Source organism: Podarcis raffonei, chromosome 2, assembly GCF_027172205.1.
Source record: "Podarcis raffonei isolate rPodRaf1 chromosome 2, rPodRaf1.pri, whole genome shotgun sequence".
In the NCBI taxonomy this organism is placed as follows: Eukaryota; Metazoa; Chordata; class Lepidosauria; order Squamata; family Lacertidae; genus Podarcis; species Podarcis raffonei.
In genome coordinates, this window is record NC_070603.1 from 92,691,438 (window position 1) to 92,707,787 (window position 16,350).

The 16,350-nt window shown below is 42.6% G+C and overlaps 1 protein-coding gene across 1 annotated transcript in view; it reads left to right on the plus strand.

Moving 5' to 3' along the window:
- SUMF1 (sulfatase modifying factor 1) overlaps window positions 1-12,585 on the plus strand; it is a 65,430-nt gene extending 52,845 nt beyond the window's left edge. The window contains exons 8-9 of the mRNA XM_053378141.1: window positions 3,821-3,880; window positions 11,728-12,585. Coding sequence (XP_053234116.1) covers window positions 3,821-3,880; window positions 11,728-11,841 — 174 coding nt within the window. The 3' untranslated portion in view covers window positions 11,842-12,585. The remainder of the gene's footprint in view (window positions 1-3,820; window positions 3,881-11,727) is intronic.
- The last annotated feature ends 3,765 nt before the right edge of the window (window positions 12,586-16,350 follow it).

Below are 16,350 nucleotides of genomic sequence, written 5' to 3' on the forward strand. Positions count from 1 at the left end.
CAGAGGGGTGCATATTTTTTCTACCTTATTTTGTCTGCATTTTAAATGCCTATAAGTAAAAAATGAAAAGAGAGAAGTATGTAGTTATTTCTGCATAGATATCTCTTTTCATTTTTTTTGCTAACAAGCTTTTCTTGAGATTATTTTGGTCCCCTGGATGCATTTTGAACACATAATAGTACTAACAATGCTAACTACTAATAATTCCAATGACATTATGAAGTAACATCATACTGATCGTTTTCACTCATAAGTTTCCCAAAGTTTGTAATATTAGAAAGCTTTCTTTTACTTCTCCCTCCTTGCCATTCCCAACAACACCTTAGCCCGCACTGTAGAGTATGGTTCTGTTACAGTCCTTGTCTTGCCAGCATCTTAAACCCTATCCCCATGTCACCATTTTGCAACTTGTTCCCAAGGGACCCTGCTGTGTAGATCAGGCCAAAGGCCCATGTGTTCCATGTGTTCTCACAGTGGCCCACCAGGTGCCTTTGGGAAGTCCTGAAGCATGACAGCACTCTCTGCCCTTGTGCTCCCCAGAAACTGGTGTTTAGAGGCATGCCACCTTTGATACTGGACATATGAATGAATTTATTATTCCGGTCACAGACCAGTTCCAGCCCACATACAATATCAAGGAAGTCATAAAACATAATAGGGATACATTTGAATTTGCATTTAGGTATAACAGGGACAATACAGATATAGCAACAGTATATATATATATATACTGTATATATATAAACAAACTTAGTCGTTAACATATAACCTAAAATTATCATTTAAGGCCTTAATGATTATGATAGCACAGCTCATTCACCCTTGCAAGATTCAACGTGCTGCCATCTGCCTTATTGAAGGGCAGATTTGAGGGTAAACCATACGCAGAACAAGTCTGCCCCTGCGACTTGATGGAGGTAGAAACTGTCTCTCATGCCTTGTTACGCTGCCATTTCTACGGGGATATACGCTCGGTATTTATTACCCCTGCTATGCAAAAATCTCCAAATAAATCCGATACTGGACGTAGTACACAACCATCATGGCTGCTACCCCTGAACAGCCTTACCTTCAATGTTTCCCACCCACCCACCCATCCCCTTTAAAAGCTGTGTAAGATACATCTTGTGGTAGAAAATTCTATAGTATCCTGAATCTTACACCCTTCAGCTTCACTTTGATGGCTCCTGGGTTCCAGAATTATGGGAAAGGGCGGAAACATCTGTCTATTTTCTCTACACCATGCATAATTTTATTCACCCTCTATCCTGTCCTCACCTTATTCCCCAGCTTTTAAAATCTAAAAACTCCCAAATGTTTTAATCTTTCCTCATAGAGGAGCTCTTGCAGCCCATTGGTCATTTTTGTTGGCCCTGTTTGGTACTTTTTTCAGCACACCATTTCCCCCTCAGCTCTAAAGCACTCTTTTTACACAAAGCTGTAGGTTCCTGGCATTAGTAATTTCCTTTAGACATCACCTTTTGGCAGCTGCTGGGAAGCTGCTGTTCCCCAGGGCTGCAGAGCTTTCTGAGGGTCCCAGGAGCCAAAGCAGGAAAGGGCCAGTTGTTGTTTTGTCAGATTTCCACTGCTTAAGGATTTAGTCCTTTGTGTACCTCTTCCCACTTCTACATTGACTAGCAGAAGCCAAATAAACCCAAAAAAATATGATCAGATATATTTACTAAAAGGTTTATATCCAGCAGTTTCTACTGAATCGATCTTCAAGATAGCAATGATTTTCTTTTTTAAAACAACAAACCAAAAAAACAACATAATTTTACCAGTTCCATTAATTTGCCTTGTTTATACAGGTTGTAAAGCTCAGCTATTCTTGGAGCATCATTTGGGTTACCTTAGTACAGAATGTCAATTTTTTAAAAAATGGAGTAGAGCACATAGCCTAGTCATAGCACAAATGACAGAATTAAGGTAGCTCAAGATTAATTCCAGAATTAGTTGGTTATTACAGTTTCTGCCCAGTATGTTTTTGAGGTGAATGAGTCCTTTTAAACCTTAATTCTTAATTAATTAAACTCCACACAGGGTTTTGTTATCTACTGCCTGACCTGTAATCTTTATTAAATCACAAAATGCTAAAGTACGTGCACCTGGCAAATCGCAAGGGAATGATTCTTACCCAGCTATACTCTTTGAGGAATGACGTGTTTTGTCAATTTAAAATTGGGTTGATTAGCAGCTATGCAATTGTTCCTGAATAATCTCTTTCCAGGCCTTTTATTTGGTGCCTTGGCAAGCAAGGTTGTGTTGGTAGTAGAATACTGGCTTTCCAGGGCTTCGACCATTTGTGGTATCTCAGAAAGCAAGTACTTTCAAAAGCAAACAAAATTTCCCCAGAGCCATGCTGCTTAAGAGAATCGGATGAGACCTGCTGGATCAGGCCAAAGACCCATTGAGTCCAGCATAGTGGGCAACCAGGCCTATGGGAAAGGGGGACCTCAGTGCATCAATGCTCTCCTCACTTGCAATTTCCAGAAACTAGTATTCAGAGGTACACTGCCTATGTCAGTTGAGGTATGGCATAGCCTTATCCTCTTTGAATTTGTCTAATACTCTTTCAAAGCCATCTAACTTGGTAGCCATCGCTACACCTTGTGGGAGGAAATCCATAGTTTTAAGTACGTACTGTGTGAAGAAGTCTGTTCTGAATCTTCCAACACTCCGCTTCATTGGATGACCCGACTTCTAGCGATACAAAAAAGGAGAATTCACTTTCTCCGCACCATGCAAGATTTTATAAACCTCTGCCATGCCCCCTGTTGCTCACCTTTTGTCCAAACTTAAAAGCCCCAGATGTGATAACCTTTCCTCGCAGGAGCATGGTTCATTTTAGTTTTCCACCATAGAACATTTTCTGGCTGTACAATATCTGTTTAACCATGTGATAGTTAATGTGTGTCGTTTTTACCTGTCTGAAAGCAGGAGTGGGGCGAGATCTATATGCTTCTCAGGTCCCGAGAGATATGCTGATAGCGGCACACATTATGGGAATATGGTAAAGGTAAAGGGACCCCTGACCATTAGGTCCAGTCGTGACCCACTCTGGGATTGCGGCGCTCATCTCGCTTTATTGGCCGAGGGAGCCGGCGTACAGCTTCCGGGTCATGTGGCCAGCATGACTAAGCCGCTTCTGGTGAAACCAGAGCAGTGCACGGAAATGCTGTTTACCTTCCCACCGGAGCAGTACCTATTTATCTACTTGCACTTTGACATGCTTTCGAACTGCTAGGTGGGCAGGAGCAGGGACCGAGCAACGGGAGCTCACCCCGTCATGGGGATTCGAACCGCCGACCTTCTGATCGGCAATGGGAATATGGACTACCACCAAATAGGTGAATGTATCACAGTGATGCATCTCTTAAATTGGCACAAATCTTAAAGCTATATGCCACAGGAGCACAGCAAGTTGGACAGAATTATACTAATTGTTAATACGTTTTCAATCCATCACCACAATTTATTTAGTGTCACTGAGCTCTGAGTAGCATGTTATAAACTTACCCAGGGAAACCAAAATAACATGCTTGCTGCAGACTTGACAGAAGAAAGCAGCAATTAGACACTGATGCAGTCACTGCTGCGCTTTGGCTGGAGCAATTACGCTGGACTGTCTTCTAGTCCTGAGCAATGTAATTATTTTCAAGCTTTTTCAAACCCCCCTCCCCCTCCCGCCTGCCAAGCAGCTGTAGTTTGCTTACACAAAGATTAGAACATCTCTTAATTCCTTTCTACCTCTCCGTTGGGTGGTGTTTGCTCCTAGTTTTGTACAGATGATCAGTCATTGGTATTTTTCCATCCACAGAAAGGACCCCTGACCGGGACTGACCGAGTGAAGAAAGGAGGATCCTATATGTGCCACAAGGTAATGCTAAAAGGCAGTTGTCAATCTGCTGCTGTGCAATAGGCTCTTATTTTGTACGCCTGAGAATTAGTGACATAAAATGACACAAAGAGAGAATTGCGTCTCGTGGTGCACATCTGAAAAGAAGCACTTCTGGGTGGACAAATGGGGTGGAGAGATAAAACAATGAACTGTTAATTTGAATTCCCATTTATCTAAGCTGAGATAAAATATCAGTTGTCTCCTAATTTTAGCTTGACGGCAATTTAGCTGTCCCACTTTTGCATAGTTAAGACAGCAAGGAACTTTACAATCTTCCTTTTACTCCAGCGGCCAACCCACACAACTGCTGGCACAAGTGCTTCTTTAAATCGAGCTTTTACCGGGGCCTCTTCAAGTGCAACTGTGTTAAGGATATAAGGAGAACGATGCTGAATCACAAACAAAGCCCATCTCACTCTTAGGGGTGAGGAAGTGGATCTGGTGGGTGAGCCAGATCCTTATCTCCCTGCCCCAGTTTGACAACTAGTTATGGCCACCCGATGTCAGTCACCTGATGTCACAAGGGTGTCAGGCAACTCAGTTTTGCCTGCGCAGTAGTTTGAAGGCCTCCCTCCCCCCCAAAAACCCTCTGGTTGTCACGTGGATCTATGCAAGTTCTGGGCTTTGCAGGTGCCTCCAGCTGATCAGCAATTTCTGCAGCTCTTATGGCCTAGCCATGCCTGCACTTTCCTCGTACCTGATGTTACATCAGATGTAGAGCAGGTAGGTGTACCTTGGCCAAAATGGGCTTCTAGGCCAACTGGAAAAGCCTGGCCGGCTAATTAGGCCTGTGGGTTGGAGGTTCCCTACTGCTGACAAATCTAAGCCAGCCCCACAGACTCATCTGGTGGGTGGGCTTCTGGGGATGGCACTGCATTCCTTTCCCGCTCTTGAGTCCTCAACCGCATCCCCAGAAGAAGGAGATGATGAAGAAGAAGAAGATTACTTTGGCAGGTTGATTTAGAGCTATGGTGATTAGAATAAGGTAAAGGCAAAGAGACCCCTGACCATTAGGTCCAGTCATGGCCAACTCTGGGGTTGCGGCGCTCATCTCGCTTTATTGGCTAAGGGAGCCGGCGTACAGCTTCCGGGTCATGTGGCCAGCATGACTAAGCCGCTTCTGGCGAACCAGAGCAGTGCACGGAAACGCCGTTTAGCTTCCCGCCGGAGCAGTACCTGTTTATCTACTTGCACTTTGACGTGCTTTCAAACTGCTAGGTTGGCAGGAGCAGGGACCGAGCAATGGGAGCTCACCCCGTTGCAGGGATTCGAACCGCCGATCTTCTGATCGGCAAGTCCTAGGCTCTGCGGTTTAACCCACAGCGCCACCCACACCCCTTGATTGGAATAAGAGGAGTGTGCTGTTGAGGGAAGAAGCTATTGGTGGATTGTGTATATGTACCTACCACCTCTTGAAGATCCCAGGACACCTGTACTTTATTTTTTAAAACATGGTCTTACAACCAGTTAGGATTCTGGCTCCTGTCACCACTACAATGCCAGGATGTCAGCCGAGCGATTGGTTTTCTAATGCGGAGACTCTCAGTTGCTGAGCCTGATGATAGTGTACTTTTTAGGCCTCCAAAATCAAGGATGCTAGCTGTTTTTATATTATAGTGAACTATTTTCTGCAGGAGCTATGTAATTAAACAGAGCCCTCAGCTGACCCTACAGTAGTTCACACCCAACCTTGGGTGCTGAGATGTGTTTTAACCTAAGAGGAAACCAAGAGAACATCTTAGCTAAATGCTTAATTTCCCTTCTTTTCTTTTTAAAAATAGCACTCTTTCTGGCCTGGAAAGTTATTGCAGGTAGGAATGTAAGCCACCTCAGCCACAAAGCTAAATTTAAGATTGTGGGATCTCCAATAATCTTTATGAAGCTAACTTTTGCTAGAGCTGGACTACTCACCTTCAAAAGAAAAAAAGAGGAGAACCTATGACCCTCAAGATGATGTTGAACTCCAAACCACATCAGTCCCAGCCAGCATGGTCAGGGATGATGGGCTGTGTAGTTCAAATATCATCTGAGGTGCCACAGGCTTCCCCTACTTGCCTTATGGTGAAGAATTGAGTACAGAGACGAGACAAGCAGTCTACCCTTGCATTCTTCTCATCTTAAATATGAAAGTTTTGGGAGAAGTTGTTAAATAGATTGTGAAAAAGACTCGAGAATATAAGAGAAGCTAATGATAAAGAAATAAGTCCTACATTCTTAGCAACCAGTAATTGATATGAAAGACTTCTTGCACAGCGTTGTAATAGGAAATGCATGCTCCTCCATCTCCATCATTTGGCTAATTCCAATGAACCACACAGCATAATTCTAAAAAAAAAAACAACAACAACTAAGTCACAGCTATGACCCCAATTTTATTTATTCTAATTAAAAATTAATCTTACTGTGTTTATCTTTTCATTTGGGTGCTTTGAAAGGTCCTGTTTTAAAACACACTTTAAGATTCTCATCTGTAACCTATCCTCCATAGGAAGCTTATATTTCCTACTTTCAGATCACATGTTCCAGGTTTTATTTTGGGGTGAAATCAATGTCACACATTAATTAGCAGATTTGATTAAATTAACAGCGGCATTGCAGTTTTCTTTACAGATGAGTAATATGGCCCATTTTAGAGTCTACTGAAGATAGTGTAGTCTTTTTTCTTTTCTTTTTTTTTAAGCATGTGAAAAGTCATCTGTTATCTCAGGGTCAGAAAGCACAGTATAACGAAGCAGTGCAGAGACTAAACCTTACTTCTGGATTGTCTATCCATTTCTAGGGTTTCGACATAGGTAAGGTAACTGAGACTAAATCTGCAGGAGATTATCTGAAATAAGCCAAGAAGCTTTCTCTGAATTCTGAAAGTACCAACCTGAATTATCCCCTCCTGAGCTCATAAACTCCCAACCTCCCTTTCCTCCTATTTCTTATGGTAGAATACTCTTCAAAGCCACTTTTGTTTCAGCACGACAACTGTACAAAAGATTTCATACGCCAGCAATAAATGTTCGAGGTCAAATGGCATAAGCTTACTTAGAGATCTTATATGCAGATTTGTTCTTTGTCTTTTGCCTGTCAATAAACAGTGTTTGTGTGTGAAAATAAAACAACCTATAAACAGAGAAACTGACAAAGTCTTATGATAGAAAGCAGTCATACTAACACAACACTTTGCCTTGCTGTCCAAAGATGTCTCCAAGTTTAGCAGTTCAAAGTGACCTGCCTTTATGAAGCAATCAAAGTGATCTACCTGTAAGGAGCACCACACAAACCTTGCACTTGTATTGTGTTTTCCCACCTTATACCTTGCCAGCCCCAAGCTTAACATTATAATATGCGGTTTGTGCCAGGATTTTAAAATTATAGCTTGCAAAAAAGAGCAAAACACAAAGGTCAGACACGATCTAGACGAAGGTTACACATTTTTAAGGACCTATTGAACTCGTTCATTGTGACTTTGTTCAGAGTAAGCATAGAATCATAGACTTGGAAGGGATCCCAAGGGTGATCTACTTCAAGCCCTCTGCAGTGCATGAATATGATTAGGTTGCCCGTTCTGTTTGTTTCAATGTGAGGGTAAAGCACCTGCCCAATTGTGGTGGGCTGGTTTACAGTCTCTCTTCTGCCCACCAATTCATGGAGGCCCTGGGGTCTTACAGTCCTGCAGCTGCCCCCCAGTTTGTCATGGAGGAGGCACTTAAGGGAAATAGGGGAGGTGGTCTCTTGGAGACACTGCAGGAGGCCATTCCAGGCACAATGACAACATACCACAGCAACACAGAGATGGAAAGGGACGTGCCTGAAATGAACTTGTAAGTGAGAAGAGGGAGCGACCCGGGGCTTGAAGTGGCAGGGTGATGCAAGGAAGTCAGCGCTGCCACTGCAGCAGCAGCAGCAGCAGCAATAATCCAAGGCAGGGTGTGTTGGAGAAGCAGAAGCATTCAAAGGAGAGCACAGCAACAGTGATACTGCTGAGGGGAAGCTAGATTTTGCTGGTCAGGAAAGGAAATGAACATAATACACAGAACTTGACTATTGACGTACGTGAACGGCCTACAGGTTCTGGGTACAGAAATATTAAAGCTAGAAGAAGGAATGCAGCAGTAACCTTATGGCTACAGGCCCAGCTTCGGGAATTGTGGAATGGGGAAAGGGAAATAGATTAAGCAGTGGATGACCAGGGGCAGAGGGAGTGAAGAAAACTGGGGCTGTGATGAGTTTGAGAGAAGCTTCCGGAGGGAAAGAGGATTCTCAGTATCAACAGTAGCTGAGAGGAGATATGAAATTACACTGACGTGTGTCTTGTAGCTGATGGTTGTATTGTATATTCTGGCATGTCACTTTTAGCCCATCCTTGCTATATCAAATTAATTGAATCTCTACACTGACTGGCAATTTTTGAAATCCCAGCGCACAGCTGTATGGTCCACCCTTCCTCTTTCTTAAATTTTCAGTCAATTAAATAAGATTCTCCTAGACACATGTCATTACCTCTCTGTTCCAGGTCATCTTAATTCAAAGTCAGTTGTTGACCCGTGAGCCGAGTTTTAATGCAGAAGGAAAATGAGTAGTCAGTGTTGATGACTGATCTCATTTAATGGGAAAAGTCATCTTGATGTCATGCGTCCCAACAACTGCTGACTGTATCAATTTAATCAGTCACATAAGGAAATGTTTGGCTTTTCTAAATGTAGTGCTGCTCAGATAGTCAAACATGAAAAACCGAAAGCAGAACCCTCTGCCTTATTCGGTAAGTTTCTGTCTTCTGCCACAAATTAATAGGGTGGCCACAGGCAAACCAAATCCAGTTATGCATTTGCCTTACAGAGTGCATCAGGTCATTATCATTAATCACTGTCATTAAGTAAACATTTTGGGCTACAGCTCAGACAGAAAGGTTGAATCTGTTTATTAAGCTATAAATCCCATTGGGGGTTACTGGCTATAGACTATGAGTGATCCAGCTGTGATCACATGTGATTATGTGCTGCAGGATTAGGCACTGGATGGCCCTTCTAATCAAGATCTCACATGGTATATTGTGATAATGTGTGTACTATTTTGAGATAAGCCTCTGTTGGCAAAAAACAAACAAACCAGTGGTCTACAGTGGTACCTCAGGTTACATACGCATCAGGTTACAGACTCCGCTAACCCAGAAATATTGCTTCAGGTTAAGAACTTTGCTTCAGGATGAGAACAGAAATTGTGCTCCGGCAGCAAAGTGGCAGCAGGCGGCCCCATTAGTGGTGCTTCAGGTTAAGAACAGTTTCAGGTTAAGTACGGACCTATAGAACGAATTAAGTACTTAACCCGAGGTACCACTGTACTTGTTATATTTCATTAGATTTGTATCCCACCCTTCCTCCCAAGAATCCCAGGACAGCAGGTCTAGTCTTTGCATCAAATGCAGATTGTTGTGTGTGTGTGTGTGTGTGTGTGTGTGTGTGTGTGTTTGTGTGTGTGTGTGTGTGTGTGTGTATGGCAGACACATACAAGAAAGACTCTCCTCCTGGCAAGAGGGGAGGGGTTGTGGGCGGGACCTGAAGCCCGCCTCATGCAGGGGGTGTTAAGCCCCCTGCTACCCACTCACCTGGCTGGTGCACCACGCCCACAGGTGAGCGCCCAACCGGGCAGCTCGGAGGGGGCGTGGTTGGCAGCTTAACTTGCTGCTGCCCCAGCCATGCGGCCTCATTGTTCGCCTGCCCGTCTTTGCATCAAATGCAGATTGGTGTGTGTGTGTGTGTGTGTGTGTGGCAGACACATACAAGAAATGCAGGTTTATGTCTTTCTGTGAATGGTAATGGATAATTGGATTTTAAAATTTGCTATACTATCACATAGCTTCTAAATAGGATCAATAGAAAGAGTTTGGCTGTATAATAGGTGGTTGAGTTTTGCCCCATGAACTAAGGTTTTCTCCCTTGTGCAAGCTGAAGCCAATGCTTGCAGCTATTCATTAAAGTCCAAATTAGTTGATTGCAGTGGATCTGTACATGCTGACCCAGCCTTGCAAATACTTAAAGCACATACCTACAGTATGGTCTGCACTTACAGATGTCTTGGAAATATTCTCAGATAAATACACTCCAACTTGTTGAAACTGCCAACTTCGTTGACTTTAATGTGTTTTAATAATTATGTAAATAAGATATTGGGATTTATTTCGAGTTAATGGGTTGTATCCAATGGGTGCTTTGCACTAGTGAAAAGCATTTTGCCAGTCGCTCCTACCACCTTCAGTATCATTTCCCAAAATGTTCTAGAGGGTCCCTCCAACTCTCAGCAGCACATCTTTTGGAGGGCTGCAGTGGATTGGGGGTGAGCAGGTAACAAATACTGAAACTGTCCTCTGTAAGCATGAGGGTTTTTTTCCCTAGTTCAAATCCATTTGGATGCAATTTGGAAAGTTTTCAGATAATAGGGATAACAGGCAATTGCAAAATTATGGAAAAAAAGTTTTGTGTCCCATTAGCTGTATTAGAGGGAATATATATGTGTGTGTGTGTGTGTGTGTGTGTGTATTACAGATAGACCCCATGACCCCAGAATCTCTACTAGGTATGTGGTTGTGGACATCAGGTATGGACACCAACAGCATTTCTCTGTTACCACTTCCCCATCTCTAAATATATCACTGTATCACACAGATACTGCTGCCTTACATGTCGCTGCAGCAGATATGCTAAAGGATTACAAGGGGCTGAGATCACTATGGCAACAAAATTCCTATCATTCTCTTACAGCTGCACTTCTCAAAAGATAAGGCAGGCCTCCCCAAGGAGATTGAAACGATTGCTAGGGAGGCGCAGTCCATGACAGAATAATTTTTTTTAAAAAGGGCAAAAAGTGTGGAGGAGGATTTTAAAAGAAGCCAAAGTGGAGAGAAAGGGACAATTCTTCTTAGAGGCTCATTCAAAGATGGTAAAACATTGGCACCAAGACCCCTGACTACTAAAGGGGTTTCAGATCACGCGCCAAGAGACTCATAAAAAGCATCCCTGGCTTGACTACGTATTCCCACAGATGCTGCTAGGCAAGGGGAATTATACACCTAGGAAAACGTTACAGGTTTGATAGTCTCCTATGGCAGAAAAAGTGAAGGGGTCCAATCTGTGACTACTTGAGAGTCAGGGTACTGGATGATCTGGAACCATTTCCAAAATAGAACCATAAAACAGAGCCAGTGTGGTGTGGTGGTTAAGAGCGGTGGACTCGTAATCTGGTGAACCAGGATCGCTTCCCCGCTCCTCCACATGCAGCTGCTGGGTGACCTTGGGCTAGTCACACTTCTTTGAAGTCTCTCAGCCCCACTCACCTCAAAGAGTGTTTGTTGTGGGGGAGGAAGGGAAAGAAGAATGTTAGCCGCTTTGAGACTCCTTCGGGTAGTGATAAAGCGGGACATCAGATCCAAACTCTTCTAAAATTGTAGAGTTGGAGGATGTTCTTAAAGTCAGAAGGTGTTGTTTTGCTTGTTGGAGTTGAGCTCCAGTAATATTTGCCTGAGTGGAAAAGCCATGAAATGTGAAACTGGTGCCAAGCCTTTACATCAGTAGTGCACAGGAGAAAACCTAACCATTTTTCTTCTCATCCTAAAGAGGCAGGCTGTCAAGACCATCCCTTAAGCAGACGGGCTAATTTATCTAGTTTATGATTTTTCGTTTCAGGCAGGCACCAATTTTTTTTGGGGGGGGGGGAGGCTACCGCACATGTTCCTTGTTGCTAATAAAGCATCTCCCCAGTGCAGAACTACTTTGCCATGTTCAGCTAATGAATTGGCACACTTTAATTGACACCCGTGGTAATGTCACTATTGTCCCTCTCAGTCCTACTGCTATAGGTATCGATGCACAGCCCGAAGCCAAAACACCCCTGACAGCTCTGCTTCGAACCTGGGGTTCCGCTGCGCTGCTGACACTCTGCCTGACTACTTAAAGTGACAAAGGCTGGCTGGCAGCTGTAGAGGACTGAAATATCTCACCCGAGGCGAGAAGCGCTTAAGGAAGAGAAGGACCATGGCTCAGTGAAGGATGTCTTGCTTGGAAAGATGAAAACTGAAATGCTGAACTTTCTGCTTTAATGAACCTTGGCGGGAGGGGGGAAACGGGCTGGATTGGCATCTGTGTTTCCGGAAACTTAGCACTGATGTATGGAGTATTAACTTTGATTGTTTTACGTCTGAGAACTGAGAAGAATTACGGCCATGAATTGCGGGGGTTCTCTCTTAATAAGGAAAAGTAATGTTTAGAGGCAATTGGCTTCAACTAGGAGATGGATTTACAAAAGCAGGAAGTGAAATGCTGCTTTATTTCTTTTAATAATTCAGTGTGTGGCTTCCCAGTGGCCCCCCCCCCCCAATACCAGATATGGCCTCCAGTGGCCAACTTCCTGCAATATTGGAATCAACTTTTGTTTAAATAGCTTCATGGATTACAGTCCTAAATATGCAGGCATCAGTGTATACAGTTTTAATTAGTTGCAAATATGTTTTCACAGAGTGTGTAGAATCCTTATAGGAGCTACAAATGACCCAAATTAGAAAAATGTGCACAAACAATGCATTTAATGTTTCCAGTTTATCATTGTTGCCAAATCTATGGCACTTTCACTAAGGAATGAAACCTATATACATTTAGTTAGGAGTAATGTTGGCATTTCTGGACCAAATGTGATTGTTGGTTGAATGAAAGTGTTGGTGTGTGGAATGAGGAGGGGCAGGGTGAAAATCAGAAACAGTGTACATCAGAGATGGGAAACCTGGGCTCTCTAGGTGTCTTTGGATATTTTCTACCAAACTGCCATTGAACTTTTGCACATCATTGACTTATACTAAGGATACTCCTTTTGCAAAAAGTTCCTTCTCTAGTCAATGGCCCTTTTGGGGGGAAAATACATAAAAAATAATGATAGGGAAAATGATGATGAAAGTAAGTTGTGAGGCTTAAATGTGCTAATATTGAGACCTAGCTATAGAATTTTGAAGCAGTTAGCTAATATCTTTGATGTCACTCGGTCTGAGAACAACTGATAAAGGTGGAAGCCAAAACGGTTTGCTGTAAGAATTTAAAATTTCTGTCTTGTTTCTAGTCACTATAAAGTGTGTGTGTGTGCGTGTGTGTGTATACACGCTAGTCTTCTGGTTGTAAATGGTTTTAACTTTTAACTTATTTTGATTCTGCCTTTTATATACAGGTAGTTGTAACCTACTCAGGAACCTTATGATGGGTAAGAAACACAGTAAATCAGGCATAACCAATGAAGTCCCTTCCAGATGTTTCTGGATTATAACTCCTGACATTCATGACCATTGGCCATGGGGCTGATGGGAGTTGGAGTCGTAAGCACATCTGGTGGGCACCATGTTGTTAACCCCTGAAATGCCATTACTGCTAAGGGATAGAGAACCTATGGCACTTCAGCTGTTGTTGAATTCTAACTTCTGTCATGCCTGACCATTGGCTGCTGGGGGTCCATCTGGTGGGCCACAAGTTCCCCACCTTTGACTTAAAATGTTTCTAATCATATGAATTAAGCACCTGTTAATGCTAAGCAAGCTGGTGTGTTGTAAGCTTCTCACATTTCATGATGTTGTAAAATACATGGTTTTAAATTCATTTAATTCGAGTAGCATATTCATTTTTGCCTATCTATTCTACTGTTTTCCATTCTTCTTCCAAAGAAGGATATTGTAGCTGTATGGTGTTTTGATTCAATAGAACTGGATGCCACAGAGACATTTTCACTGTAAAACCATTTAGGGTGGAGTTCTGGGTAGTAAATGTACAGATTTTGACCTTGGCAGAATAACCAACCCAAACCATTAAAGTGACTTGTGTGTAATGGAAACTGCCAGTATTAGCTTGTATATACCTGCACATGGTGTGGCCTTGTAAATAGCACAAAACTGAGACGAACTAAGTTAATCAACAGCAAACACTTGGATAGTTTTGGCCTTGGTTTCCATGTGTAAAATGGAAGTAAGAAAAATTTTCACTGGGGTGAATGAGACAAGGATGTTAAAGCGCTAGAAGGATTAACAATCACCACAGCCTCATTCTGCCTAATGGTAGGGCCAGCCCTGTATTTGTTTTGCTGACAGTGGGGCAAGTTATAGCAAAGTGCTGGAAAACTGAAGAAGAAATAGCTTTGACTATCTGGTACTGTCTAGACTACATTGTTAGCAGAGAAGCTTATTAAGCAGATAAGAGTAGCATGAGCTTGTGTTGCAACAGATGACTTTTTGCAAGAGTGGCACTGCTTTATACCTCATATTAATCATCACTAAAGCCACCAGCTACCCACAACGACCTTGGCAAGGGCATCTTCAGATGCCAATTTTCACAAAATGCACAGAATATGAAGCAAACCTTTACCACAAATACACACTGAGAAATTTGTAGCAGACTTCTGTATCTAATTGTCTTGTTAAGAAAAGCATTAAGAAGTTCATGTCAGAAGTTTAGCATAGAAGTTTGAACATGTCCAGCACTCATTCCTGCCACTATAATGCTCAGGGATTTCTTCACTATACTGGATCTCATATTGAAATCCATTGGTAATTATTGAGCAGTTTCACCCATCTTCAGCTTTCTAGCAAATACATTTAAAGGTTGACAACGCAGTCAAGATTGTTGCCTGGATCAAGCAATGTGCTTTGTTTTCCATGTTTCTTTGGGCAAGAAAAGTGTTTCCCCTTTTTCTTCCTGGTCCTGCAATTTTCTTTTAAAAATACAAAATCAAAATAAATAAATCATGGCTTCTAATTAAACACTCTGTTCCCAGTTGTGATTCTTGCATTGGGCTAATGTTTTGCTTGCTTAGCTATTCAGCGTTTGTGGCATTTCCTGTCCTAAGTAATTGTTGTCAGTCCAGCTGTGAATTTAGCAAATTGCCCTGTGTTCTACTAGGGAAGAAGTGCCCAGCAAGATTTGGAGACGTGGAAAGATGGAGATGGGGATTTTGTTGTTGTGTTAGATTATGTCAGAGGGAGTTGTTTTGATCATAACGGAAAGTGCTCAGCTGTTCTATCATCCCGTAGCCTTTGATTACAAAAGTTTGCTGTCTAAAGTTATCATCAAAGGCTTTCCTGTTTGTGCTGTGGCATAACACTGCAGGAGGCAAGTTGTGTGGGAAGTGTGCCCCAGTGCAGTTCTCCAGTTATGAACCCTGATTCGTGCAACAGTAACTGAGAAGCAACTAGGTGGGTAGAACCTTGACTCCCATCCTTCAAGTTCATTCAGCTACACGTTGAAATCTGAGAAAACCGCTTGATCCTGTGCATGCTTACTCAGAAATAAGTCTCACTATGTTCAGTGGGGCTTGCTCTCAAGTATGAATAGGATTTCAGGATAAAATTACAATTCCTGCTTCTCCACTGGCACAGAGTGATCCTTTGCACTACACCCCCAACCTGCAACCTGTCTCAGTTAACCCAAAACATATCTACAAGCTTAAAACCATTCCTTGGTCTTTCCTGCTGGTGTATCTAGCAATTACTTGTGTATGCCCATAAATAACTAAGCCGCTTCTGACGAACCAGAGCAGTGTGCGGAATTGCCATGTACCTACCAGCCGGAGCGGTACCTATTTATCTACTTGGACTTTGACATGCTTTTGAACTGCTAGGTTGGCAGGAGCTGGAACAGAACAACAGGAGCTCACCCCGCCGTGGGGATTCAAGCTGCCGACCTTCCAATCGGCAAGCCCTAGGCTCTGTGGCTTATACCACAGATGTCTACAATGTACCAGCATAATGGCAACGATGTGGAGGGGGCACTACTCCTGCACTATGCAAGTAATTTCCCAGTTGTGATAGCACAGATGTGGCTCAATCTGACTATTTAATATGCAAATCATTTAGGTGTAAGAGACCCTTAAACAGGGATTCTTTTCTCACCTTGGTTCCTTTGTATGCCATGATAATGCAGATTTTCTGCCTATCTTGGGTTAGCAGGAATGAACAGTGTACTTGATTGCTTCTGTTTCTCTCCTCCCCTGGTTGTGAGTGAGCTGAGCAAACCAGGAAGCCTTGGCTTTGTAGTACATCCAAACCAGCATTCTTGGTTTGCTGCTCCTGAACAAGCCACCATCAGCAAACCAACAACAAGCCATGGCTTCTTGTGACTTGTTAAGGAGCAACAATACATGATCCCTGGTTTGTGTTAAGACATGGTTTCCTGGTTTTCTGATTCTTGACGGGGGACAATCAAAGCAGGTGTGTGTTTATGTGTGTTTATGCACAAGCAGAACCCAAGTCAATATAAGTATTTTGAAACGTCCAATCTTAGATTTAATCTAAATCATATCTAATCTTAAATAGAATTTTATGTGCCTTTTTGTGCTTAATCCCTACAATTGGTAGAATTCAAGATTATGAAGATATATATTTTTAACAGAGCAGAATATTAATTCTTCAAATAAATCTAATTTTGAAAGATAGTTGGGAAGCA